Source organism: Fusarium vanettenii (assembly GCF_000151355.1).
Source record: "Fusarium vanettenii 77-13-4 chromosome 2 genomic scaffold NECHAsca_18_chr2_1_0, whole genome shotgun sequence".
Classification (NCBI taxonomy): Eukaryota; Fungi; Ascomycota; class Sordariomycetes; order Hypocreales; family Nectriaceae; genus Fusarium; species Fusarium vanettenii.
In genome coordinates this window covers 126,618-150,359 of record NW_003315867.1, presented here as the reverse complement: position 1 = coordinate 150,359, position 23,742 = coordinate 126,618, and the positions used below count along the sequence as shown (strand labels likewise).

General features: G+C 50.2%; 6 protein-coding genes across 6 annotated transcripts; 4 read left to right on the top strand and 2 right to left on the bottom strand.

The window, feature by feature from the left end:
* Positions 1–182: 182 nt before the first annotated feature.
* Positions 183–1,688, top strand: NECHADRAFT_33720 (uncharacterized protein; the record flags this gene model as incomplete). Its single annotated transcript, XM_003046238.1, has 3 exons — positions 183–894; positions 967–1,276; positions 1,355–1,688. The coding sequence occupies 3 exons, from the start codon at positions 183–185 to the stop codon at positions 1,686–1,688; spliced, it is 1,356 nt and encodes a 451-aa protein (XP_003046284.1).
* A 1,975-nt stretch (positions 1,689–3,663) lies between these two features.
* Positions 3,664–4,863, top strand: NECHADRAFT_32573 (uncharacterized protein; the record flags this gene model as incomplete). The annotated part of the gene is made up of 3 exons (XM_003046237.1): positions 3,664–4,193; positions 4,247–4,703; positions 4,756–4,863. The coding sequence occupies 3 exons, from the start codon at positions 3,664–3,666 to the stop codon at positions 4,861–4,863; spliced, it is 1,095 nt and encodes a 364-aa protein (XP_003046283.1).
* Positions 4,864–5,862: 999 nt separating this feature from the next.
* NECHADRAFT_75847 (uncharacterized protein) lies at positions 5,863–9,380 on the bottom strand (the record flags this gene model as incomplete). The annotated part of the gene is made up of 2 exons (XM_003045669.1): positions 5,863–7,689; positions 7,740–9,380. The coding sequence occupies 2 exons, from the start codon at positions 9,378–9,380 to the stop codon at positions 5,863–5,865; spliced, it is 3,468 nt and encodes a 1,155-aa protein (XP_003045715.1).
* An 824-nt stretch (positions 9,381–10,204) lies between these two features.
* NECHADRAFT_99061 (uncharacterized protein) lies at positions 10,205–14,833 on the bottom strand (the record flags this gene model as incomplete). Its single annotated transcript, XM_003045668.1, has 2 exons — positions 10,205–10,968; positions 11,020–14,833. 2 exons carry the CDS (start codon positions 14,831–14,833, stop codon positions 10,205–10,207), a joined length of 4,578 nt encoding a protein of 1,525 aa, XP_003045714.1.
* Positions 14,834–16,188: 1,355 nt separating this feature from the next.
* NECHADRAFT_33272 (uncharacterized protein) lies at positions 16,189–18,375 on the top strand (the record flags this gene model as incomplete). Its single annotated transcript, XM_003046236.1, has 1 exon — positions 16,189–18,375. One exon carries the CDS (start codon positions 16,189–16,191, stop codon positions 18,373–18,375), a length of 2,187 nt encoding a protein of 728 aa, XP_003046282.1.
* A 2,986-nt stretch (positions 18,376–21,361) lies between these two features.
* On the top strand, positions 21,362–22,906 carry NECHADRAFT_34199 (uncharacterized protein; the record flags this gene model as incomplete). Its single annotated transcript, XM_003046235.1, has 3 exons — positions 21,362–21,545; positions 21,601–22,114; positions 22,165–22,906. 3 exons carry the CDS (start codon positions 21,362–21,364, stop codon positions 22,904–22,906), a joined length of 1,440 nt encoding a protein of 479 aa, XP_003046281.1.
* Positions 22,907–23,742: the final 836 nt, after the last annotated feature.

The window sequence follows — 23,742 nt, the reverse complement described above, 5'->3', positions numbered from 1 at the left end:
CACGGCGGACTTGGGTAGGGGGGATTCCTGGTCTCCACTCGGGCAGTGAGGTTGTGTGAAGGATTCTCACGTGACTATTGTATATATCAAACACCTGTTGGTCGACGCTTCCAGACATCATCTTTTCCCTCAGCTGATGCGAATCTCTTGGTTGTTTATATGGCATGAACTAAGTAACGACAATGGATAATCTTCCTCCTGAACTACTGCGCAGGATTCTTTTATATCTTATCACGGAATCGACTTTGATCTATGAGATCCATGAGCGGGTTCCCAAGACTTCGCTAGCTGCATACGCAGTCATCTCTCGCAAATGGCGGACTGTCGTGGAGCCTTTTACGTTTCGACACTTGTTCCTGAGCCCTATGAGACTTGATGTAGCTGAAGCCTACAACTATTTCACTCCACCTCGCCTCGCTCATCTCCGCCACGTTCACTTCGAGATCGAGTTCCCCGCTCACGACCTTCATGTATCTACCAACCCCGAAGATTATGACGACCAAATAGTGTTCAAAAAGGCCATCAGACAGATTTTGGACCTCCTTTCGCGGGTTCCACGTCGCCAGACACCCCTCGTCAGCTTGATACTCTTGACATCACCCTCACGGGAGCACTGTATTCCTTGGGTTGGCGATGGACCAACAGAAGAAGAAAGGGTTTTCTCAGGAGAACTCCGGAAAACATATCTGGAGCTCCCTGCGGATTGGGATAGAAACATCCAAGACCTATCTGAGATATCCTTTTTCCGGGTAGAGTTGGAATCACGAGCCCTGGTTTTCGCTCCAACCTCGGTCAATATGATGGCTAGTAAGATGACGCGCTTAAAAAAGGTTGAGTGGTGGTTATGTGATGGGGAGAAGGTAGATACTGAACTCCGGATCCGTCAGAGAACTCGTAAGTACAGCGGATTTGGGCGCGCCCCTTGGTTTCCTCTCGTTTTTGGATATCAATAACATGACTTGGTAGAGTTTGCGCATACATTGGAACTTCTACCAAGATCGATAGAGAATTTCAGACTCGAATACATCCGGGAGCCCCCTAAAGATAGGACGTTTCAGCCTCCAGGAATCGTGCCGCCCGATGCTATAAGCGACATTTTAAGCCGGCAACTCCGCAACTTCTCTCAAAGGGATCGCCTGCAAGAATTCTTGATCGATGCCAGCGTCGATAGTACTATCCTATGGCCCGAGTCTCAGCCTCCCGAGAGCAAACCACCGACCTGGCCCAACATGTCCTTGTTTCACATCGAACTAAACGACGTATTGCCTTCAGGCCAGTGGATCGAGATGCGAGATCCTGAGGCCGAAGAGGACCGATTTCACGGCAATTTTGATTGGGGTGATGGCCCAGAGAGCGAAATCCCTGGCGAGGAGTACGAGAAGTGGTTCCCATGTACCCATAACCCGATACACTTTGAGCGGTTCGCCCTAGCCACGGCACGAGCCGCGAGCCAGATGCCCAAGATAAGGGAGCTGTTTGTGACTAATAATAGCCTAGCTTCCATGGGCGTCGGGTTCGTCACCAGGGGCCTCAAGAAGTCTTGTTGTCTGGAGTTTACGGGAGATCCGCCCCCAGAGCCCAGCGAAGAGACGATGGATGCTTGGCGTAACGTGGTAAAACTTCATGGCTTGGAATGGAATGTGCATTTTGCATATGGCGCGAATGCATACTATTTCTATACCCTCTAGCCATAGGGCGTAAAGTTGGACAAAGCATATCAAGGGACCGTAGGCTGACCGAAATTGAGAGAAGTATGTGCACTAGGCTTGACAGATAGTAATGAAATGCTTCAAGTGATTTGCTGAAGTTCTGCCCTTATATCTTGGAAGCCTCCTTGGTAGCTATACTCTTGGGGTGGTCTCTGGGACCTGAGTAGCATACATGTCTATAGTCCGCCATCGTGGGCCCGCAACACAGTACGCGGCATCGACCTGCATCTTATCACAACTGGAGCCGATGCTTGGATTCCATTCGTCAAGAGCCTACAGCGGTATCTTATTGTCCAGAAGAACCTCCCCGCAGGTCTCACCCTCGCTAACCACGTACCAATACTCACATAACTTGGTGGCGTTTGCAGTGGTAGCAGTTGATCGAAACAAAGCTCGATAGATAAAATGTTGCAGCACGATCAATAGATCCCAGCGTGTCCTCAGCGCATACTCGTGTCATGACTTGGCATGATTTTCAGGCAAACTAACAACATTTTTCGTAAACCCCTCGCATAGACCGGGTTTCAGAGTCTCATCAACTCCACCGATAAGCCAAAGGATCCCTCCACCGCGGTGGATATCGCCAGTTGCCCATTGAGAAGGTCTTGTGTTTGTATCAGACCATGTTTTGTCTCACGGACCATAATAACAACGATTTGTGCGGCTGCTGCAACGTTGACGCCAGGCACAAGGATGTCAATTGCCTCACTGAATCTCAAGTGCGGGCCATGACATGCTGTGCACTGACTGATGCCAGCGCTGCCGCTCTTATGCGAACAGCCTCCCTGAGTAGATCACCCGGTCAAATAGGTGAATCGGCTCCGGAGATAAGTGGGGGGCTCTGGCTCGGACCTCTTCGCCGAGGGTATCAATGCAAGCGACTTGTGTGTCGACCACGTGGACGAGCTGTCAAGAGTCGCACCCGACAAGCCCCCTTTTCTCAATGAAACGCCGTACACGTGGCTAACCACAAAAAACAAGTCACGGAAAAGAGAGTCCGAGCCGTGTGAAGCTAAACCCCAGTCCCCAGCTTTTTCTCCGCACCAGAGATCCCTGTCTCGTAGCAAAAGTGAGATCATCTGCCTTTTGCCCGAAACAAGCGCCCGCTGTGGACACACGTCGTGCCATGAGCAGCCACCGACAGCTGGGGACATCCTGGGGTTTAACCTTAGAAAACTGGCATGATCGGATGCTGCGGACCGGATCCGTTGCGGGCCGTGACTGGGATTTCATGAGTGTCTCTCTCTTGTGATCCTTGGCCTGCGTTGGCGACTGTGCAGTTCCCCTGCAGTGTAGCATCTTGCATCCCTCGTCGTAAATACCTGAATCAGGAGTCCTGAATCCTTTCGAGAATGACTCGAGATGTGCTGATGCCTAGAGTCTAGAAACACTGTGAACGTCGTGTTGCCTTCGTTTATTAATGCCTCTTGTCAAGGCCCTCCCCGGCGAATCCGTAAATTCAAAGGTGCCACCCCTCCTTGAGGCTCTGATAGATCACCTTTCCCTTCCCTCTTCCCCGCGTTTTGCAGCCGTGCGTTCCTCGGACGTGCATTCCTCGGCCCACTAGCCTTAGAGCATGTAGATCAAGGGGAGGGGTATTTGGCGGCTGCGCCTTCGGTTCAAGGAGGGGGTTGCCAGCTTCTACCAACGATATTCAAGCATCAAGCGAGTTGTCACAAGTTGACCCACTGCGTGCTTCCATCGCTGCTGTTAGCTCGTGGGTGTTCAGGTGGCATGGTTGTTTTGTTCCATGTTCGCATAGAGATGGCATGCCAAGGAAACCAGCGGTCCGAAGTTGAAGCTGAATGTCGGCAGAGTCACCGGTTAGGTGGTCTGATTGTAAAATCTGGAATTGGAGGTATAAATCTGGGCTCTGTCCTGACAATGGGGCTCCTGTTTTACTCAAACTGTTCATATCACTTTTATCCATCTTCCTCCTTTTACTCTACACACAATGGCTTCCCTCGAGGTTCCCGCTCAGCAGCGTGCTGCCATCCGCCAAGGCGTCGGCCCTGAGTCGACCACCTCCATCAAAACAATTGAAGTCCCCAAGCCTGGCCCCGGCCAGATTCTTGTCAAGGTCAACTGGTCTGGTCTTTGCGGCTCAGACAAGTCTCTCCTGCACAATGAGTGGAAGGACTTTGGCCTTAGCATGATGGACGTTACCAAGGGCATTGCCGGCCACGAGGGTGCTGGTCCTGTCGTTGCTGTCGGTGCGGGCATGGAGAAGCGGTGGAAAGTTGGTGATCGCGCTGGTGTCAAATGGATTGCCAGCACCTGCGGCGAGTGCGAGTTCTGCCTCAATGGTGTCGATGAGGTGCACTGCCCCAACCAGACAAACAGCGGTTTCTCTGTGCCTGGAACATTCCAGGAGTACGTCATCGCCGACGGCCGATACACTACCAAGCTCCCTGATGGTGTCCTTGATGAGGAGGCTGGTCCCATCATGTGCGGAGGAGTCACAGCTTACGCCGCTTGCAAGCGGTTAGTACTCATGAAAATCAAAGATATCCATGAAACTTACTAACTGGTTTTAGATCAAATGTCAAGCCTGGCCAGTGGATTGTCCTTCCTGGCGCTGGCGGTGGTCTCGGCCACTTTGCCGTCCAATACGCCAAGGCCATGGGGATGCGAGTCATCGCCATCGATGGCGGAGATCACAAGCGCGAGCTGTGCAAGAAGTTGGGTGCCGAGGTCTTTATCGACTTCAAGGAGACCAAGGACATCACGGCCGAGATTATGAAGATTACAAAGTACGGAGCCCACGGTGTCATCGTTACAGCCGCCACTCGGGCAGCCTATGAGTCTGCTCCTGGATTCCTCCGTCCCAACGGCACTGTCGTCGCTGTCGGCCTTCCTCAGGACAGCACCATCATTGCTGGTTGCACCCCTATGACTATGGCTCTTCGACGGTTGAATGTCGTGGGAAGTGTCGTTGGCAACCTGAAGGATGTTGAGGAGGCTCTCGACTTTACCGCCCGAGGCCTCGTCCGCGTACGTCTAAACCCACTTGATCCTGCAATTTCAGATACTGACTCGTCAATAGCCTATTCTATCAAAGGGCAAGCTCGAGGACCTCGATGACTGGGTGCACAAGCTGGCGACTGGTCAAGTTGCCGGACGCTGTGTGCTTGAGGTCACGGCCCAGGCTTAAGAGATGTGTTAAATGTACAAGTAGAAAGTGATTTGGCGTAGCGAGTGGAATTAAGCATATGAGAAAGCGAGGGTTGTCGGTGTAGGGAAGCGGCCTGTGGGATTTGGCATGCAAAGCGAAATACGAGCAAGATATAGTCAAAAGACTAGATGAATAAAGAAACTATCACATCCAAGAACGAATAAAACCTTTATTCGATTGTATTAGAAGTGAAGCAGCCCAAATCTACTTGTTCTCTCAAGTTTGGTGTTTATCTCGTTATGCCGGTATCATGCAACGGCCCACTACAAGATTTCACAATTCCCAGAAGTATCGCCAAAATTCCGTTGATCTTTGCTTGAATAGCTTTCGGGATATTTGATAGATCCCTGAAATAATTTTAATGAAGTACACCGTAGGGAAGAAGGGTTAGAAGAGCAAATTGGTACTCGTGGTCCTCGATTCCTCCCGTGGAGGGATGCCTCACAACCGTCAAGGAGAGTCTCATGCAAACATCACCTTCCCTCCTATCTTTCTTTCACAAAAAATGAAGAATCATCCTGCCAAGAGGTGACATGAGAATTAGGTTTCGGTCGATCGGCCAAGCCCTGTCCGAGGTACCATCCTTCTGGAACACCTTGATGGTCGCCAACTGCCTGATGCAGATCTTGGGTGACAGCCTACCCCTGGCTAGCCTGCACCAGAAAGGAACCAACAAAGGCAAATAGCCGGGACTACAACCTTCAGGGTCGCATTGTTAAGTGGTTGCAGCTAATAGTGTGCCACAATACGCCACCTAGGTCTGCGTTGACGACATAACAGTACCCACGAATAGCCAGGAACCGAGTTGTTTGTTACAATCCCACTAACAAAGTGTATTTCCACGTTTAAAACAGTAGATTAATATATTTCATTCCATCATTTAAATTGCTATCAATACATAACAAAGTCAAATTGCTAATTGGGCCTGCCTCAAATCAGAGTTTTTCATTTTCCAACACCTTCACTTCCTGCCTCATCCTAGTCACAGAGAGATCGATTCAGCTTGCAGATCAAGTAGCCACAATCCTCCTCGTCTTGAAAGGACTTCTTCAAAGGCAAGAGCCGGTAGCCCTGCTTGAGGTTTTCGAGTTTCGCCATTCCTGAGGCTAGGGTAGACTGACGAGGATAACCCTGATTGTCCGAGGATAGCTTGACAGACCATTTCAGAAAGACGAGGCTGGGATACTGCGTCTTGACTTGAAAGTCAAGACGGGAATCGATGATAACATCGTGTTGTTGAAGAGGGATGCTCCTAGTTCGCCGTTTTGTCTGGGATGCATCCTCTTTGTATGCGTCGGCTACCAGAAGCTTGATCTGGACGTATACAGAGGCATTGTTTGAAGTCGTCTCTAGCCAGCAGAGATCTTTTGTCATTAGTAGGTCGATAGAGAACCGTAGTTCTTGGGCGTGGCCTGAGGTGAACTCCTCCAGGGGCTGACGCAGCCTCTCAGGCTTCAACACGTAACCAGAATTGTCAGTGCCACCGTTGAACATGGCCTGGTTAAATCCCATGTTAAGGTCGCTTGTTTGGTAGTTCAAGGCGGCCATCTGCACGCCATATCGCCAGTACTGGAGAGGGCTCAGGTTGGATGAGTCTATCCGGCTCGCGTCGGGGTAGACTCGCACCATGTGCTGGGTTTTGAGGAAACCAAGCGAATTTTCGCCGTGCTTCTGTTTCAAGTAGGACTTGAAATTGGCCTCCGAGACGGAGTAGATAAAATTCCCAGTTGCGTCGACTTTGCTGGGACGGGGAAGCCTTTTGCCTGGTCCGTACACTGCAAGATCCTCCAAGGGGCCATTGACGGAAGGTTGTGATTGAGAGACCTGACTAGAAGCCTCCTGACTGATAGCAGAAGAGCTGATAGTGGATGCCGAGTCAGTGCTTTCTGCTTCTGTGAGGTTGCCATGATCCTGGGACGATCTCGTCGAGGCGGGAATGTCATCCGATACTCGGGGTTCTCGACTAGACTCGACGCCTTTTGCAACTTTTGCTTTGATCAAAATTCTCCCTCGCAGTTGTGACGGGGATGGAAGTAGCCCCGAGAGCTCTGAGAGAGGTTCTGTTACCAATTTTGATCCGAAGGTATTCCTCATTATCTGGGCCATGATGCTCTTCTGACGAGGGCTGCAATGCACCTCCAGTGAAATCCAAAGAGGAAATTCGGAGGCTACAAAGGCGTATTGGTTGATGGCGTCTATCACCTCTTGGAAACCGATGGATGCTGTCAAGCTGTAGCCGTGCTTGACAATCGGTTGCCCATCGCGTCCGTCCCAACAGTCTACCTCGATAGATCGACATCCCTGAGAAAGTGCAGAGATGTACCCTTGAACAGTTGAACGCGTGAGAACCTGACGGCCCATAAGATATGTGTTGTGCGAGCTGCAGATGAAATACTCGTTGATCGGCCGATCGAGATCATATTGGAGTGGTGTTGTTCGAATGGCCAGATTCTGCTTTGACAAGAGAAGCTCGCTGATCCCACTGATAGGTATTCTGGCGAATTTTGAGGATATTTGAGCTTCCAGGTCGTCCAAGTCGGAAACATTATCCGAGCCAAGGAATAATGATAGCAGGGATGCCGTGTTAAGCCCTGGATCTTCGCCCTGAACATTCTTCATGAACTTTGAGAAGTCGGTAACAGAAACTCCATGTTTGAGGCCGTGGGAGGATGCCGGAAACTCTCGACTTAGGATTATGTCGGCCAGATAATGGCTATGACTTTGTGTCCCTGCAGCGGAGAACAAAAAACCTGCATGGCACTTTGTAGAGCGGTCTGATTCAGAGGAAGATGAGACGCGCATGGCCTGATACCGTATAAGCTTGGATAACAACACAGGGTGCGACGTATACTTACAGGAGCCGTCTTCTCAGTGTCCGTGGCGCCAGCCTTTGCTGTCCAACCTGCAAGGCCTCGGTGCGCAAGGTCCAGAAATATGGGAATGAGAAAAATGCCAATGAGAACAGCCAAGTGCCACGAAAGAATGATGTACCCAAGTAGAATCTTGGAGGGAAGGTCAGTGACTCCTGGAAGAAACGCCGTATGCAGTGAAAAAAGGACCACTCTCGATCCGTGCAAAACTCCAGAGAGCGAAAGCAAAGAAGAAACTCCACTCCAATACACCGTGCATATCAAGTGCAAAAGTTCGAGCCCGAGCAGAATGCCAAATTGGGTGCGAGTATGGGCTTGTAGACCACCAATGATGATGCCACGAAAGAGCATCAAAGAAAAGATGTTTAACGCGTGGTATTTGCGTGTCCGCTCCTTCGAGGTTTGACTGCGATTACGGGTCTCTCCTTGAATAACGAAAAGCCCAATGTCTGCCGAAGAGTCGGCTTGGGTCCAGGTCCACCAGAAAGAAGACAGCAGGAGCACGAGGGCGAGGATGGCAACAGCCGAGTTCTGCAGAACGATGCGGCGATTTGAGAGTTGGTATGTCGACCAGGCGCTCAGAGGAAGCAGAAAGAGACTAAGAAACAGTCTTGAAACGGCCCAAGATCGTTCTTTAAAGCGTGACAAAGGGTCTTGGCTGGTGGTGTGTTTCGAATTGGGGCAGCTTTGTTCGCGGAGCATCTCCCGAACATGAATAGCAACAAAGAAGAACAACAGGGCAATAAGTGCAAAGACGATGGTGTTGAACCAATTCTTTGACGTGCCGGGAGAGCTCGTGATCTGCGATAATATCACAAAGCCTGGCGCACCAGTCAGTGTCCCATTGGTCTCGTAGATACCATCTCTGACACCGACGTATCGGGATTGGTTCGAGACAGGGCCTGCGGGCAACATCAAGGTTGACCAGCTAGTAAAGCCGATGAGTGGCTGGAGGAAACCGGGATATCGGAGACTGAGTGCGCCGGAAAAGTAGATGAATTGGATGTACGCCAGCATCTCGGCAGCTCTAGTCATGCGGTGTTGATTCCTGTCTTGAGCATCCGGGAAGATAGCGTGGTGTTCGCCCTGCTGCAAAGGCCAAGAGGCAACCAGAGAAGCGACAGAAAAGACGAGAACAGGAAGCCAGAAACTGACGAGTTGTGTCCAGGGTCGAACTTCGGGTGTCAGGTTGGCCTCGACACACAGCAAGGGAGTGTCATCATGCGTCGTTAAATCAAGTGTGATCTCGAAGGCGTCGAGGAACGTAGATCGGTTAAAAGTCGAAGTGATTTCAAGTCTCAGCCTAGCCTCCAACGGGCCGTACTTGGCGCAAGACGTGTTGACGATTCGTCCAGGATACTGATGAGCGCCATTATAGTCGACCACCGTAAACACCGGCACAAGATCCAAAGGAGAAGCCGCATCACACTCGGTACCGTTGGCATAGTTTCCAACCAAAAGAAACTTGGTGTCGTAGGCATCGCTGGTGGCGTTGACAAAGGCTCGAAGTCCCTCGGGGATTATCCTAAAGTCGGCGGCAGTATCGGTGTAACAGTCCCGAGACTGAACATATGCCGCATGGCTCGTCGTCGCCAGCAGCGCCCAAAGGGCAACGCTTGAAAGCATTGGAATTGAACCAACGCAAGCGCTGGTTGAGCGAAGCTGTCGTGCTACCTTGAATACATGGAAAAGCGGTGATGTATAACAACGAAACCCCTTGACGAAGAATTTCCCCATGCCGATGGAACCGATTCCATTACTCAGCTGGAATGATGAAACAAACTAGCCCCAAGCTGTCCAATAAGAGTAAAATGCCAAGGTTCGTATTCCCAAGTGCTCTTTAGCTTATGCTATAATTAGGTCAGGCTAGACGAGTCATGGGTCCCTGCTTAGACCGTATCCTCGGTTGCCTCTGGATGGGTCGATCATGATAACATTTACTCGTATACTTGCTGTTGAAGAACAGTTAGGAGGTTCTCCCGCCAATGAAGTTCACGAAGCCACATGTCAAGGGCAAGGATAGTGCGTGTCGATATGCCCAATCCCGAGAACGTGTTCAACCTCTATGGGGTAGGGAGAGGACGAAAATCTTTGAAGTCATGAACACAGGAGCGGGAGTGAAAGGAGAGAAAAGACGATGAAGATGTCCTCACTCAAGCTTGATACATGGGCTAGGCGGTTTAATTTGGTACTTGCCGTTAACATCAGGGGAATGTGACAAGATGAATCCACGCGAAATCGTCAGCGCACTAATCCCATCACTTCAACTAAAACAAGAAACACAATGTCGGCACATCATAGCAACATATCCCAAAGCTAACACAACGGTTGAATTAATACATAGAAAAACATCATTTGTGTATTACCCTCTCTTTCCGTCCGTGAATCCAAATACGCCTCGCCAAGAAAACAACCAGTGTCACAGTTCATACATCAATCTACCACTTCCTTCAAGTCAACCCCTGTCCCGTCAAACACTTAAGCAGCTTCTTCTTCTGCTTATCTCCAACCTCAATAAACTCCTCCACATACTCACAAGGCGAGTAATGCAACCCGGTTCTGTCAGTATACAGATACGTCTTATCCTTGTCCGCCTCATGGCGAATATCCAACGCGTCGAGCATCGCCTTTGTCACCTCGGGTCCGTTCTCCAGTGCCATGTGGAGAACTAGCTTTTCTCTGTACCGCCATGTCTTTCGTGTCTTGGCGATTAGAATCTTCATCGTTTCTCGAAGGCGGAGGTTCCAGTCAGATTCTTCGTTGGCGATCTTGCACCATGGAAATGGCTTGGAGAAACATGCCAAACCCAAGGGTACCATGAAGCCAAAGTTCTCTTCCTCGTAGTTTGCGTCGTGCGTCTCCAAAAGCCATGTTACAAAGTCGGGAAGAGCCAAGAGCGAGGCCAAGTGGAGCGTTCCATCGTCTGGGGTGCCTTCACCCGCGAGCAATTTGAAGGCATCAAGGTTACCCAGGAAGAGAGCAGCCTCTCGGGGAGAAATCTCATCCTCCTCTTCAAAAAGGGATTGGAACTGGGCCTTGGGCTTCTTGGGATAACAAGCAATCTTGCTAAAGTTTGAGCCCGAAACAGTGCTGTTGAACATGTCGCCCGGTGCGAGCTCAAGGAGAGCCTTCAATACGGGAGTTCGTGACTTTTCGAGCAGACAAAGGAAAACTGCCGACATTTGCGACTGTGGTGTCACATACGTGGGCAAAGCTATTGAACTGTTAGTACACAAGCATGAGAAATTTGTTGACTGTGACATACCTGCATCCTCCATCTGCAGCAGACGGATAATAACGGCGTTATCAATCTTGAGAGAAGAAGAAATAGCCCACATAAGAGCTGTACATTCTTCTGGCTCCCACATTGGTCGGAGATTGTAGATGATCTTGGCTGCAGCAGGGACTCCATGGTCGAGCAAAAAGCCCAAGACAACAGTCCCCTGTGGGAACTTGCGCATGCACTTGAACAGCACTTCATCTTCCTGAACCTTTGTTCCCTCGGGCTGTTCTTCAAAGAGGAGGATAAGCCAGTTCATGACTTCCAACTCCTCCTTGACGTGGTCTAGAAGAGCAGAAAGAACTACAGCCAGATCTGCATGCTTGCTGAGAGCTCTAAACTCGTCTCGCGAGTTCTTTTTGCACGCTAGAATGAAGCATTTGGCATCTTCAGCGTTGGGGTCTGCTCCATGCTCCACGAGCTTGCTCACGATGGCGGTGTTGGTGGCAGTACTCTCCAAAGCCCCGATAAGAGCCTTATTCAGAGACCTCTTGCTGATAGTGAACTCTAGCAAGCAGCTGTAAATCTCGAGTCGAACATCTGAGTCAAATGAGGAGTTGTTTGACACGTAGTCGAATGCGAGAGTTGCTGCGCTTTCATCAGCCTTGACGAGATGCTGACTTAATGCTCGCACAAGATTGAGGTTGGTGGACTCAAATGCCATGGTAAAGGCTGCCCCATCCTTGTAGTTGACTACAGCACCGTGATCCAGCAGAAGGTTCGGAGTATCCAGGTTGTCAGGATCAGACTTGATAGAATCAAGAAGGGCTTCAGAAACCTCATCGGCATGGATCTCCTTGTCCAGGAGAGACTGATAAGCAATGAATCTCCTCTCAGAGTCGATGTCGGTGTTTCTAACGTGCCGAAAAAGCTCCTTTGCAATGGCCGGTTCTGTGATGTTTCGTGAGAGTGACAGAAACATGTCGACGGGAGATGATTCCAGCGCCATCTTGAGGGTGTCGATCTCAACCTTGGCATGATAAGATAGTAGCAACTTGGCAAGAAGAATGTCATCTGGGTGCTTGGAAACAGCCTCAGTCAGAGCCTTGGATATTGCATCCACTGATACCTGGTCCGTTCGGAGCAAGTGTCCCAAGATGACAGCCTTTGTATGTGAAGCCACAGGAGATGAGCTACCCACGATGAAAGCCTTCTCAACAGTCAAAGCAGTTGGTTTGGCAGTAAGGAGTACCTTCAAGACCTCGGGCACACCTTCTACTGCGGCTTCTTGGAGGGCTTGCCCATCTTGGACATCAACCGAAGCCTTGTGGTTGAGCAGAAGCTCAAGTCCGGCAAGGTCGCCAGACAATGCGGTCTTTGTCTCTCGGGGAAGATATTCAGACTGTCCAATCTCGGCCGAGGTAGCGGCTTCCAGAAGCAGCTTCATGACGTCCAACTTGACATCTCTAGGCTCGACAGTGATAGCTTCCTGGAATGCAGCAGCTAAAGATGCCGTTTGAGGCTTCGAGGAAACAAGTATGCTAAGAAGAGCGACATCCTTTTCTTGGACGGCGGTGCAGAGTAGCATTCCACCTCCAATATCAACACTGAGACCATGTCGTACCAGGCAAGGCGTAACCTCAGCCAGGTTCGGGTGACCTCTCAGAACGCCTTCCATACTTGCGGTGGCTTGAAGTAGATGCGATGAAGGTGCAGAGTCTAGCAGGAACTCGATTGTTTTCAAGTTGTAGTATTCTGGCATCATTGCTGTATGGAAGACCACGCTAAGACTCTGAGGACTTGGAGGACATCCGGAGCACAGGATCTCCAACAGATCAAAGTTTCCCCTCTCAACCGCGTTGGTGTATGCCACGCCGGAAGCATAGTTTGCGTTGGCACGATGCTGGACTAGAACACGGACAATATCTAGCCGAGTGTCCTTTGACGACGCTTCCAGCAAAGTCTGATCAACGGCTTTACCGTTTGCTCCTTTTTTAAGGAGTAGTGTGATCATGGAGAGAGCCGCATCGTAGCCGAATTTCTCCATGGCCTTGAAAGCAATAGGGACGGCAACAGACAAGGTTTCGGTTCGTGGTCCTCCAGCGCAGAGCGTCTGAAGGACTGAAAAGTTGCCTCGTCGTGCCGCGACCAGCACTGGGTTACCATCAGCCGTGTTGGAAAAGTCAACAGGAGCATGATACTCGAGAAACAGCTGAATGAGGTCTGAGTCAATGTCTCCATCCTCAGATACCACTTGCTGCAGGGGAGCCCCAAGGACTTGGCTATGCACTCCCTTCTGCAAGATGGATTTCAATGCTTTGAGTCGACTATCCCTGGGCAGAATGCCCATTGCGGCTGGGATAGCGGCCGACAGAATCTCTGGAGAGCATTTTCGTTGTAGAAGCGCCTTGAGCATATCAAAGTCCACAGCTTCGAGGGCACTTTGTATAGCAGAGGCTTGTTCATACTCGACAGACGCTCCACAACGCACCAGTGTCTCAACCAACCTCAAATGCTTGTTTCGAACAGCGCGAACCAAGTGAGCATCGAGGTGCTCTCCAGAAACTCCCATGGGACCGAAAATGTCCATGAGATGGATCATGTCCGTCTCAGAGGTTGACTCGGGCACGTAGCTCAGGGCGAGTGCAACAGGTGAAGAGAAAGCCCCGTTCTTAAGCAACTCCACCATGACAAAGTCCATCTGTGAGATGGCCCATTGCAGGGCGTTGTGAGGTGGGACGTCGACACTGACACCAGCTCCGACGAGGAGTTTTGCAAGGGGTATCTGATGAGCTTTGACACTCTTGACCAACTCCTCACGGAGGGTGGGATAATCTCCGACCAGGCTGGCTTCAGCGAGCAACGTGAAGAACGAAAGCTTTTGAGTTGAATCTGGTACCAAAGTGGCCAGTTCACAAGCGCTCTCTCGTACACCGAAAAATTTGTCGTTGGAGCTCGCGTAAGCCAGAAGAACAGCCAAAGCCTGTAGACTCTGTGCACGAAGAGTCGCGAGGAGCAAAGAGTCACAGACGAGGTCTCGTCGATTCGCAACGCACAACATCAGAATCTCAAGCGAAAAGCCTGTTCCTGCTATCGCACCAGCAAGGTCTTTCTCGAGACACTCGAGCCAAGCTCCAGTCGTCATGGCCGTTGGAGCCGACAACAGGAGGCTCACGAGGGCAATATCGCCAATCTTGATATGTTGAGCGACGACATCTGGATAAGATGATGCAGCGGCGCCGTAGCTCAGTAGAAGCCTCATGGCGTCTGCTGATGATTTTGACAAGGAAATGCCGAATGCTCGAGTCAAAGCCTCTTGGCTGACTCGAGTTTGACATAGCAGATGAATGTAGCTGATGTTGTCGTGAGAAGCCGCCTTGTCTAGCCAGGTAATTCCTGGAGGGAAAGAATCTGCCATTGATGAAGACAACCGATTTCTCTTCATCTTCTTCTCGAGCCTCGGGTCATGCAAGTGACCCCATAGCTCATCAAGCGAAGTCAAGGTCGTATACAGCAGCAAAGCCTGAGCAACGCCAGCAGCTGCCAAAGGCTCAGTAGAAAGCAGCAAATCAAACGCCCTCGCGACTTCATGCTTGGTAAAAGTCCAGTGGGCGTGATTGGTCGCCTCTTCCTTCTGATGCTTGGTCCTGAAGAGGTTGCGCTTCTGCTCTGAAGGTGGCCGATAGCTGGGATCAGCCATCCGCTGCTGAACGAGAAGCTGACGAGCTGCATCTCGATTGGCCTTGACGAATGGCTCATAGTCTTGAGCGGGAGGTTCCACCAAGCTTGGGATCTGCTGTGGTGGTGGGAGAAGTCCAGCTCTGCCGAGAAACCACTCTATCCGACGACTGTCGGCCATGATGGTTTAATGTCTCTAATGACTTGATATTTGATAATGACAAGGAAGGGGTAATGGAATGATGACTAGGGAACGGCTTGAGGTGCCATATTCCAAACGAGGACAATGGGACAGAAAGAGTGCCGAAATGAGAAACTTCCCCTCCCACCTCTGCAAGATTCAGCTGAAAGGCACACATTATGTACGTCTTGAGCCATCGGCCGAGGGCCCCAATGAGAATCTGCATAGATACCAGGCAGGGAGTGTGTTGGCAGCCTCGTGACTTGGGATGGCGCGACGCAAGGCAGACTGTGTGTGAAAGTCTGCATACCCCGCGTTAGGCACCTCGGGCGAACCATCTGATGAACTTGAGTGTCTGAGCTTTTCGCTTCTAAGTAAGTGGGCGATTATGGAGAAGGAGGCTGTGCTGAGTAGCACCATTCTGAGATAATCTATCTTTGTTAGTGAATGAGATGAAATACCACCAAACCAAAAACATCACCGAGATCAGGCTATCCCGATAATAAACAACATGAGCCATTTCCTTCTTAGAAATCAGCCTCAATCAGGCATCCACCCACGCCAGAAACTCGTACAGTTTTCCAATCCTTCCATGATTGGCTTGGCATCGCAAGGATCGGCACTCCCGCGACCTGCAAGCACGCCCTTTTGCTCGACCAAAATCCCTCGTGATTGGTTCATCCCCTATCACAGCTACTGCGGAGTCTGCTGGCACCAGTTGCCCGGCTTGTGTGACACCGGCATGGCTGTGATTATCGATGCGCCTTGCAAGGTAGATATTTTTTTTTTTTGGCGGATTGAGCCGCTATCTAAATGCCTTGTGCCGGTCTGCGTGAAAGGTCAGGTTTGAAGCATATTGTGTTCTTGTGATTTACGCCCATTCTTGATTATACGTGCAATTCATTATATAAAGTTACACTTGCTGCCGTTCGTTTGACGTCTTCAGAGTCACATCGTCAACTTCAAACATGGCTGCTCCTCCACCTTATTCGCCTCCGGCGTCTATTTCCAGACATCGCACGGGATCAGACGATGTTCATTCCCTTGCCGATGCATTGCTTCGTACCTCTGTCTCGTCAGACAGTGCTACTTCGACATCTACCACCTCCACTATCCTACCACCCTATCCAACCTCAAGGGAACGCTCCGTCGCATCCAGTTCCTCTCCCTCGTCCAGCCGTAGCGATGATTATACAAACGGGTCCTTGCCTGGCCACCTCCACAGGCTGAGGTCTCCAGGCTCGGCCAGTACCTCGGGGACCACGTCAAGGACCCGAGAGCGCCTCCGTCAGATGGAGATGGAGCGAGACGAGCTTCGGCACGCCATGGAAGGTGAACGTGCCCAGGCTGCCGAGATGCGTCGTCTTGCTGAGCAAGAACGTGCCATCGCTGAGCGTCTCAGGATGGAGGCTGCTCTATCTGGTCCATCTGCCGCCGATGCTAGACGTCGCGTCCAAGAGCTCAAGCGTGAGGCACTTGCGGCGCGCTCTGAGAAACCCAAGCGATCCAATGATGGCATGTTCAAGAAGGCCTACGCGACCGATCTTCTGTTCCTCATTGACACCACGGGTTCCATGTACAGCTACATCAAGGCTGCCAGAGACCAAGTCAAGAGGATCATGGACGACATCACAAAGGCCTTCTTCAATGAGGCCGAAGTGCGCATCGCCGTTGTTGGGTACAAGGATCACGCAGACAAGCCTAACATCCAATTCCTAGACTTTACAACATCCATCGATGATGTAAGGTCGTTCATCGACAAGTTCAAGGCCTCGGGCGGAGGCGATGCACCTGAAGATGTTCTCGGAGGCATTGACCAAGCCATCAACGCAACATGGAAGAACCAGACGCGATGCATCATCCACATCGCTGATGCACCAGCCCACGGTCGCATCTTTCACGACTTTTCCGACTCGGCGGATGACTACCCCGAGCCTGGGAGTGAGCCGCATCGTCTCACTTACCAGCCCTTGTTCAAGAAGATGATTGACATGAATATCAACTATGCTTTGCTGCGCATCAAGAATGCCACAGATCGCATGGCATTGACGTTTATGAAGGAGTACGCCGCCATCTCGTCGGACTGCAAGCTCCTCATGAGCAACATGTACTATGACGGAGGCATCAAGGCAGGCATGGCTCTCCGCGGTGCCAGCAGCTCCAAAGGTACCGCCAAAGGCGATCTAGTCTTTGAGGAAGCAGAGCTGGGCACTTCTTACAGCGCGCTGCGACACCTAGTCGTCAGAAGTGTCACCACTTCGGCCTCTCGCACAGCAGTACGCATGTCAACGTCGAGTTCTCGAACTGGCGGCAAGGGAGGCACCAAGAACCCCTTGACCACTCAGCTCCAAGCCATTGAAGAAGATGAAGACAAGATTGAGGAAGCCAGTGAAAGTTCACTTGAGAAGGTGCCCCCGCAGTGGGATACTCCTGGCTGGCTCAATGAGAAGCTCGTTCTTGAGGGCTTCTCCCCCGATACTGTGGTACACGGCGCAGACACACTCAACGCCATGATGGCGCATGATGATAACATCAGGCTGAGCATCATGGAGCTTACCATCAACAAGCGGTCGAAGCCATTTTCCCAGGGTGCCCTTCGTCTCACGGCGTACGCTCGTACGGCTGCCTCGACGAACCGCTATGTGGTCAAGTCGTTCAAGCGCGACGGCAAGCGTCTTGCGCATTTGGCAGAGGACATGAGATGCCAAGCTCTCTGTAAGGCGTTTGCACTCGAGTTCAACGCATTGGTTGGTGATAAGCACGCGATCGATTTCATCGTCACGACGTGTCTCAGGGGCAAGACAACCACTTCTGGCACTGATTGCATGTCACTTGAGCCATACATCGAGGGCGAGTACGTCAAGTACAACAACAACTGCAGCTACGTCAATGATGACAACCCCAAGGATGAGTTCAACCAGGCCGCGCAGGCCTTTTCGCACTTTACCTTTGAGCGGTCCTGGGGCAGCTTCCTAGTATGCGATCTGCAGGGTGTAGGCCACGTCCTCACAGATCCAGCCATCCACACGCTCGACCCAGAGCGATTCAAGCTGGCCGACACAAACCTGGGCAAAGACGGCTTCAAGTTCTTCTTTGCGACGCACGCGTGCAACGAGATCTGCGAGAAGCTCGAGCTCAAGAGCACAGCAGCGGGTATCGCAAGCAACAACTGCGAGTTCAGAGAGTTGTGGCCCAGCATCGACAATACCGTCTGTTGCACCAACAAACTCTGCGGCAAGATCGTGCGCGTCTCCAGCGCAAAGAAGTCAGAAGAGTATCCTGGTTGCCATTGGTGCGATGTCTGCTGGCCGCAATTGAGCACATCAAAGGTCAAGTGGATGTGCGTCGCTCCAGGGCCTCACCATGAATTTGACGTCTCCAAGTTCTACTACGAGTCTCAGGGACAGATTCCACCTCGGAAGTGTCCCGATCATCGTGAGAGAGACACGACTGTGTCTAGGACAGCTGTCATGGGTGGAAGCTTCTTTTCCAGGCTGAAGGGTGCCAACAAGCAAAAGAACATCTCTGGGAAGGCTTGGTGAGGAGTTTATTGGGTTACTTGTATTAAATTTCGTTTTTTGTGAGAGTGTAATGGATGGTTTTGTGCCTTTGTTTGAGACAGGTAGCTAGTAGTCATCTGCTGACGGGCTTGAGTTGGAGAAGTAGCTAGCGGAGGTACCCTCTGTGGCTGGCTGAAACTCACTGTGGTTACCTGTCACGTGTACAGGCTTGTAGCGGGTATAGCTCACTAATTGTTTCTGGAACGGAAGCTTCTCCTGCACCTCACAGTGCCTCATCTTCATGAATCCAATGAGTTGCGGGGTCTGTCGCGCGCGCAAGGTATGTTTGTGATCATTTCTTGCTACTGTAATCTATTCCAGTGCTCATGTCGGACCGTGTTCGTGGGTCAAGTGCGATGAGCGCCCTGGCAGATGCTTGAACTGTGAGCGCCTCGATCTTACTTGTGTTGGCCACTCTCAGCAGTCGCCTGCTCGGGACTCGTCAGCTGGGAGTACGGCAAAGAAGAAGAGGACGTACCGGTCCTGCAACAGCTGTCGCATTGCCAAGTCAAAATGCGACGGTGGTCGCCCGACGTGCTTCCGTTGCGGCGTCAAATCTATAACGTACTTATGACGCAGGCAACATGCCCTTTTGGGTTCATGTCATGTCCAATACATCCCCGACCTCCTCGCCGAGTAGTCTACAGAGCTCACAAGCCCCTGTGGGGAGGCAAACTCGTACGCACGTCGGGCAAGGTGAAGAAGCCGAGGCCACTGTTGCTCAGGAGCATGAAGGTGAAGCCAGCTGTCAGCGCGTAGTCCCTCGTGCAGTCAACGATCCCACAATCTCCTGTACTCCCGTGGACCAGTCACCCGGGGATCCTCTATCATTATAAGTCTATCCCCCGTTGCAATTAAGTGGCCAGGGCGATGCAAGCTTACTCAGGTACAAGCCTTTTTACTCCATCACTGCCCTCTACACCAAGCATCCTTCGTCGTCTCGCTGAGCAGTATTTCGATAATGTGCATCCTCTTCGCTGTTTTGCATTTGTCCATAAATCATCCTTCATGCGACGGCTTGATGAGGGTTTCGGCTCCGACTCCAACAGCAGTGCGTTTCTTCACATGATCTGCGCACACGGCGCAAGGTAAGTTGAACACTATTTTTGTCACGCGGGGAGAAATTCGCCGCCATCATGATTGCCACGTTTGGACCTGTTAAGAACCATCTCCCGACTCGAGTTCCTCATGGGATAGGATTATCTACAAAATTTTAAACTTCCCGTTTGAGTGCGACAGGTCAAAATGTTCGAAGCATGGCGTCAGACGACGCCCTACCTCCTCTTCAATTGTGCCGTTTATCTTCAGGGAGAGTGGGAAGAACGTTTTGGACAAAATCCGCCCGAAGCATGGCGTCGATAGCGGTGCCACAGCTGCTGAGCCTGACACGATCGAACAACTTATTGAACAATCCGAAGCAGCGGAACAGAGCTTGGTTGGATCTATTCCGGGGCAACTATCTCCGCCGAACCTGGGTAAGATCTCCACGACGAGTAATCCAACCATTGACTGAATCTCATGACCAGATTTCTTCTACTCTCTTCGTACTCGAGCAAACCAACGGAAACCAATTTGTCTAGTCATATGCAGCCACCTTCTACGTTGACTAGGGACTAGACGTCATGTCCTTTACATACACCATGATTGGTCAGGTTATCGGTGTAGTCGGATGCACCGTTGGACTTGTCCTCTTCGATATCGTGGGCCGTCGTCCTCTCTTCATCTATAGCGTCGTCTGCTGTTTCTTGCTCTATTTGGCCTCTGGCCTCGGACTTGACTCTAACCTAAACTAGGCTGAGACTCACACCCTTCTCGCTTGTTTCATGATTCTACCCGCCTTTACTCGTATTTCGGCCTCCAACAATGCCTTTCTAACTGGCGCCGAGATCGGTGATGTCAAAATGAGGAAGAAGACCATGGTAAGCTGCCCTATATCCATCTGACCAGTGATTTTCTCAACAGCATTTGTTTAATAGGCGTTTGGAACGTCAATTGACGTCGCTGCGGCCTTTCTGGTAACCTTTGTTACTCCGTACCTGCTCCCAAGCATGGGAGTAAATATCGGTTGGATCTTTGGTTCCGTTGCTTGCTTCTCAGTCATCTGGGGGTTCCTATTCTTCCCCGAACTCAAGGTACGATTCTCTCGATGCTCTTGTAACGCAGCCAGTGCTCACATGAAACACCAGGGCCGTGCTTTGGAGGAGGTCGATGAACTATTTGAAGCCAACATGTGGGCATGGCAGTTCTCTTCGTACGAAACCCACGGTGCAGGCTGTCTTCTTGTGACTCTCGAAAACGAAGGCCTTTCCGCCGAGAAAGCCTCAGCAGTCGAAATTAAGCATCGCAAAGGGGCGGACTCAAAGGTTCGTCTCCCTAAATTTTCCAAGTCGTTTAATGGTTTGCTTATGCTCTATTAGCCCGCTTTGAATATGTGAAACGTGTCTTGGCCAGCTATGAATTGTCAGTGGTGTAAGACCAGGATGAATGGGGTTCGATTTCGAGCTCTGGTTGTGAGAATTCGGTTGATAGATCGAGAGTGCATTAACATGAAGCTAGATATATTATCGGCTCACATGACTCAACGGGTAGCTCATATAGCCATGCTTTTCCTGCCTATCTTATCAACTGACCGCCCTTGCGAGGTTTTCGCTACTAGTGCCTGATCTCGTGACAACGCCGTGCACGTCATCACCAATAACCCCCTTTCTACCCCAGCACGAATAAGCGGATTGCTTTATCATTCTATGAGCGTCGCCCTTCTCCTTTTCCATAATAGAGCCTAACCATGGGTTCAAAGCCAGGAGCATGCCATAACTGTAGGCGCAGCCGCTTGAAATGCGACCGATCTCTTCCGCACTGCCTGAAATGCACCAGTAGAGGTCAAACTTGTCTAGGCTATGGCGTTCTGTTGCGGTGGGAAAAGGGTATGGCTAGTCGTGGGAAAATGGTTGGCGTTACATCCGACGACATGAACAAGATCCAGAAGGGAGATACGACCTCGACTCTACAAGCGTCATGGCCTTCTATTGTGTCTACAACGCAACCCCCTTTCGCGAGTTCTAAGCCGAACTCTCCTCGTCCGTTGCCTCTTTCGTTAATAGACCCGCTTGCGCAGGACCTAGACTATCGATCGAGGAGATATCTGGACTATTGTAGGGCACGTTTTTCCGCTTGACTGCTCTTTGTGCTAATATTCTCTGGAAAAAGTTGCAACTGATGTTTGCAGGGACCTCGTTGTCTATGATATCCCCAACCATAATCCATTCCACGACCTGATCCCGATGGCATACCAGCACCCCATTTTGTTGCAGGCGATCATCGCCAGTTCAGCTTTGCACATGTCAAACGCATGTCAACGGTCATCAAGGTCTTCGAGTATTTCTACAACAATGACCTCGACTCAGAGCAGTACAAGCTCTCTATCGATGGGTCCATCTATGACATCTCGCCCAGAGACTTTCCATGACGCACTCAAGGCCAAGCAACAGGCACTTTGTCTGCTAAAATCAACTCTCAAAGACATAGCTTCAGCAGATGTTGATGTGATTCTCGCGGTGGTCCTTTTCCTCATTGGGTTTGAGCTCATTGACTCTGGGCGAGGCAGCTGGATGTTTCACATCAATGGTGCGAGACCAATCATTGAGAAGCTGATGGCGTCCGGCCTAGGCACGGAGACTGCTTTGAGCCCGCTTCGTAGCTGGTTGATGTCAAATTGCTTGGTGTAAGTCGCCCTGCCCAGTAATCGATGGCTCCTGACTTGACATGCCTTAGGTATGATCTTCTTGGGTCATCATTCGCAAATTCTTATCTACCACACAGTGGTGGGCTATCGATGAGTGCCATGTCACTGCTTCAAGATGCAGAAGGAAACCATTGCTCGTCATTTCCGGCAGCCCTCCTTGCTTTGATACAGACAGGCGCCCAACTATTAAAGACGAAGGACGTTTCCACCTCTCCGGATGCCTTGATGAATTTAGCACAGCAGGATGCGCTTCGTCTCTTACACGCTGCCAAGTCATTCGACCCAGCTGTCTGGGCCATTGATTTACAGCCACGCTCACCGGCTGACGATCCCCTCCATCGGACTATAATTGCCTCTGCACACAGAGCAGCTGTATGCATCTATCTCTCACGGATCGCTCTTGCTCTATGGCCGAGCACATTATTACCAGATGATCTGGAAATCCTAGCAGCCGAAATCATCACCCACCTTTCAAATGTACGCCCTGGTGATGCATTATTCACAGCAACAGCGTGGCCAGCTTTCATTGCTGGCCTGGAAACGGTTGACCCTATGAAACGTGCTTGGGTAGTGAAAAGGTTCCAAGAGCTCTGGGAAATGGAGCCTTGGGGGCTTACCAGAGGAGCTCTCGAAGCGTTGAGGACAATATGGGATGGGAGGAATAATGAGGATGCCTTGGCGGGCAGCATTGACCGACTCCACGAACAGGAAGAGAACTGGAATTGGATCGAGAAGCTAAAGAATATGGGCACCGACTGGTTAATTGCATGATTGTAGGCGATCTATCATGGTGGTGGGAGAGATTTATTGCTTGCTGACCGGGACTATATAGGTAACTGCGACAATCATGAGAACAACCACTGAGTAACCCATGTGTTCGGATTTATTATATATCAAAGTCAGGTCTCTTCCTATAATCATATTTAACTTTTCTAACCCATAAATAACCCCATTAATACTACATAGATTAAGCTTTTTCCGATAACCTTATATCTACCACCGACACCACGAATAATTATCATATCCAGAGGCCTCTGCCACCCACCCCGGTCTAAATTATCTTCCCGTCAGTAAATCCTTTTAAGCCCATAGCTCCTCTACTAATTTTAATAGTTCCTTTAGCTAGCCCTCTAATTATTTAAGCCTATCTAAGAAATTAATTTCTTCTTCTTTAAGGGTATCGCCTATAGCTAATCTCTTAGCTAGGTTCCTAAGTGCTATTTATTATATATTAATATATTTAACCCGGTCTTTTTATAGATATATACGCCCGATAAGATAATTATAAAACTAAATAAGGGTAACTTAAAATATATCTATAAGATCGTAAACTTAAATAGGTTTAGAGATAAAAAGCTTAATAAGCCTAAGTTTTTTCCTAAATTATTATTTATCTTTGCGACTTAATATTATAACTTAGGCGCTTATATTATTATATTACTAGTCGAGTCTTAGGTTAATTATAGAGATTAGGAGTCTTTATATTAAAGTAATAGATATTTTAAGGAAGAAAAATAATAAAGAAGATAGAAGTATTAATAATAAGCTAGAGAAAAAAGCCAAGTTATATAACCTCTTATAGGAAAAAGAAAGGTAGTATCTTATAC